The sequence below is a fragment of the Microtus ochrogaster genome, chromosome 8 (genome assembly GCF_000317375.1).
Source record: "Microtus ochrogaster isolate Prairie Vole_2 chromosome 8, MicOch1.0, whole genome shotgun sequence".
Lineage (NCBI taxonomy): Eukaryota > Metazoa > Chordata > Mammalia > Rodentia > Cricetidae > Microtus > Microtus ochrogaster.
The window spans coordinates 20,835,549-20,839,490 of record NC_022015.1 but is presented as its reverse complement, the minus strand read 5'-3'; the positions used below and the strand labels follow the sequence as shown (position 1 = coordinate 20,839,490).

At 48.9% G+C, this 3,942-nt stretch overlaps 1 protein-coding gene across 2 annotated transcripts in view; it reads right to left on the bottom strand.

The window, feature by feature from the left end:
* The window catches only part of Itgam (integrin subunit alpha M), a 49,688-nt gene that overhangs the window by 45,397 nt on the left and 349 nt on the right, over positions 1-3,942 (bottom strand). For both annotated transcript variants that reach the window (XM_005351336.3, XM_005351337.3), the window contains exon 2: positions 1,832-1,937. In XM_005351336.3, coding sequence (XP_005351393.1) covers positions 1,832-1,937 — 106 coding nt within the window. The remainder of the gene's footprint in view (positions 1-1,831; positions 1,938-3,942) is intronic.

The following is a 3,942-nucleotide window of genomic DNA, read 5'->3' as shown; positions in this document are numbered from 1 at the left end:
GTAGACCAGGCTGGTCTCGAACTCACAGAGATCCGCCTGCCTCTGCCTCCCGAGTGCTGGGATTAAAGGCGTGCGCCACCACCGCCCAGCTTAAAGTTCTTTCTAAAGACTTAACATTATACACATAGATTAGTGCATCTCTCAATCCTCGTCAGAGAAGCTTCCTTTTACATTGATTGATTGATTGATTGATTGATACGAAGACTCACAACCGGTCCGTACATAGAGAATAAGAGACCGCGAGTGCTCAGCTCCAAATGGGACATCTATACCATGTACTTCCTCTCAAGGCCCGGAGGTCATCACCACAGCACAGGAAGTAGAAAGACGTGAGAGTCACAGGCAGTGGAAAGCTGTGTCTGGACACGGCAGCGCTGTTGCTCACACAAACCCACAGCTCTGCAACAGCAGGCACCAACCCTTTCTCACTCCGGAAAGACTCTCTCCAGAATGAATCCAGCAAATATTTCTCTAAAGTTACGTCTAACTTTAGAGACTATTTCCCCTTATCACTTCTCTCTATTCTGTAAGTAACAAGTGAGCGGGGTCATGTTCAATAAGGTTAATTTTCATAGCAGAGAGATGGTTCAGTGGGTAAAGGCCTTTGCTGCGAACCCTGTAAGCTAAGCTCATCCCTAGGGCCCACATGGAGAAACCAACCCTGCAAGCAATTCTGACTTTGTACGAGCATGCTGTGGCATGTATACACACACACATGTGCACACGCACACATACACACACATAAATGTCTTAGTGAAAGACTCCCCCATACTTGAAAGACCCCCATGCCCACGTACTATGTTAAACTCTGCTGAAATTTAGCTGGGCCTCCCGGCTCAGCCGATACTAAAACTGGATATCTTTGGGTTGCAGACTCACTGACTAGGCTAAGGAGAGGGATACTCCACACCTCAAGGCATTCTATCTAAATTGTCAACTTGCTGCAGAGTGCTCTATCTAGCTTTGTGGTTTTTTGGGACTGAGGAGAGGGAATACTCCACCCCCCCCAAGACATCCTATCTAAATTGTCAACTGGCTGCAGGGTATTTTATCTGTCTTTATGGTTTTTCAGGGAAATTTGAGAATAGACATAGGGTCATTCCCAGGATGAGCTAAGCCCACCAATTTGAGAGCCAATGAAATGCTTGTGCTATACTACCTTCTTATGTAATCATTTTTCCCTATAAATATGGCTGTTTGAATTTGCCCGGGGTGCTCAGCTGGCGTAAGCTACTGATGCACCCACAGGCGCCTGTGTAATCAATAAAGACACCTCTTGCTGATTGCATCTGTTGGCCTGGATTATTGAGACTGGGGGATTTCTCCCACTGCCCTTGAAAACGAGGGTCTTTCATTTGATGTATTTACAGTAATAACCATGTTATTGTCGTATTATGTTCAAGTGGAACATAACATAACTCATGCTACCAATTGAGGGTGGGAAGGGGGCAGCAGGTAGGGGATAGAAAGACAAATATGTCTCCTGAAGAACCATGAGTCGGTTGTCAGGATCCCTCCTAGGAAGGAGGTGCAGGAGAGAACACTTATTATTGCTCTCAGCTTTCTGGGATCTCATGAATCCGGAACTCTAAAACCTCACTACAGAGTCAAGAAAGAAAAATGGAAAAATCAGTCAAGAGGGCAGGGGGATGTAGCTCAGCGAGCCTCGGATTCTACCCCTAGCAAAGAAAAGAAAGAGAGGAGGGAAGGGGAGAGAGAAGAAGGGAGGGGACTAGAGGGAAAGAGGGAAAGGAAGAAACCTCAATCAGGAACCTTTATTCCCTAGCTTTTAGAGAAGCACTGAGACAGGGGACTTCCCCTGAGCATTTACCTGGAGTCACCGAGCTGGACCACACTCTGCCCGAAGCCTCTTGCTTTCTCTTGGAAGGTCATGGGGTTTTCGGTGTCCAGATTGAATCCATGACATAAGGCTAAGGCTGGAAGGTGACAACGGAGAGACAAAGTACAGGAACCAACACGGCTAAGAGCACAGCGTCCGTTTCCACGGGGACCTTCCCTGACCGCATCCACCGAAACTCTGACAGTTGGGATCCAGGGTCCACCTGGCAGGGACTTGTCTTTTGGAGTTCTGAGACGGTGTTGTATATTCCCCAGATTAGAACACTACAGTGTTGTAAACTCTGGATGACCTAGACATCCCCGATCCTCCTGCCTCAACTCTACCTCCCAAACGTTGGGGTGCAGGACTGGGCCGCCACACACCGCGGTCCGTTCTTTTTTTCTACAGAGGACCAGAGTTAAGCAGAACCCAGCACTGGGGAGGCAGAGACAAAAGCAGTGCCACAAGTTTTAGCCCAGCCTAGTCTCCATAATGAGTTCCAGCCCAATCAGGACTACATGGTAAGACAATGGAGGAAAAGCTTGTCAGGACGGGGCCTCACACAGCCTAGGCTGGCCCTGAACTCCTCGTGTAACTGAAGAGCATTTTGAACCCCTGATCCTCCTGCCTCTGCCTTTTACTGCTAGAATTACAGGTATGCAGCCTCCTTGATGTTAGGGATCAAATCTAGGTCTTCATACATGCTAGGCAAGTCCAGGGCCTCCTCTCCACCACCTTTTCACCAAGGAGGAAATTCAGACTGTCATCAGTTATCACAATTTTTGTGATACAGGTTTACTCATGAGATAAATGGGAGTCTTGAGGAGCGGCATATCACTTTACTGGGAATAAAGTTAGTGTCCTCTGTCACCAGTGAATGATAAAGGGTCTTCTTCAAAGCAGGTAATAGCTACACTTAACCTACAGGCCAAATGTGCTGACTCACAGCTCAAGGGTCTATCGGAGCCCATCCTGGGGCAAACCAGGCCCTCTCTAAGCCCACAGCGGCCTCTTCCTGCACTGTCACAACCACAACGATTTACACAACAAAGGCCTCAGATAGAAATTTCCTTCCTCTGCAATCCTCAAGTAGTTCCTTCCCTTCTTGGCTCTCCCCCTACAAAGCAGACACAAAAGGAGAAGAACTCAAGCCGCATTTTGATTCAGCAGTCCTTCAGGGAACATTGGCACGAGGCCCTTGTTAACTAGAACTTAAGGCTAAGTAGACAAGCTGAGTGGAACCCAGGAGGACATACTCGGGAAGCAGAGACCACACCCTCTGTGCTCCGGTCCCTTCCTCTCTCTGGGCCTCAGCAACCTCGCCTGTGACAAGCCGCCTTGCAGAGATGATAGATTTAGTCCTTCACCCAAGCTTCCCTGACCAGCCCTACTTATTCTCCTTGAATCACATACCCTTCCCTAAAGCACGTTGCCTCTCCCCCACCGGACTGTCCTATGCTCTGTCCTCCCTCCCCTGCTGACGCTCCTTTCTGACATCCATTGGCACTGCACACATCGTCTACAGAAAACACACACACACACACACACACACACCAGGCAGTGGTGGTGCACACCTTTAATCCCAGCATTTGGAGGCAGAGGCAGGCAGATCTCTGTGAGTTTGAGGCCAGCCTGGTCTACGAAATGAGTTCCAAGACAGCAAGGGCGTTCACACAGAGAAACCCTGTCTCAAAGAACCCAGAAGAAGAAAAAATCCACACACATAAAATAAAATAAGTAAATCTCTTTTTAAAAGAAAAAGCCAAGAGTTGGTCCAGCAAGGTAGCTCAGCAGATAAACACCTGAGTTCAATCCCTAGAATCCACGTTCCCTAGAGTCCTTTGCCTTTCCCCACCTACTTCTTCCTATTCTTGGCCCTTTCTCTCCACTCGTGAATCCAAAAGATCCTCTCTTCCCCATTCTAGAGACCCCCTATCCCCTTCTCCCTACTCTGAAGACCCCCAACCCCTCTTCCCCATTCTAGAGGCCCCCTATCCCCTTCTCCCTACTCTGAAGACCCCCAGTCCCTCCTCCCCACCCTGAAGACCCTCAACTCCTCCTCCCCACCCTGAAGACCCCCAGCCCCTCCTCCCCACCCTGAA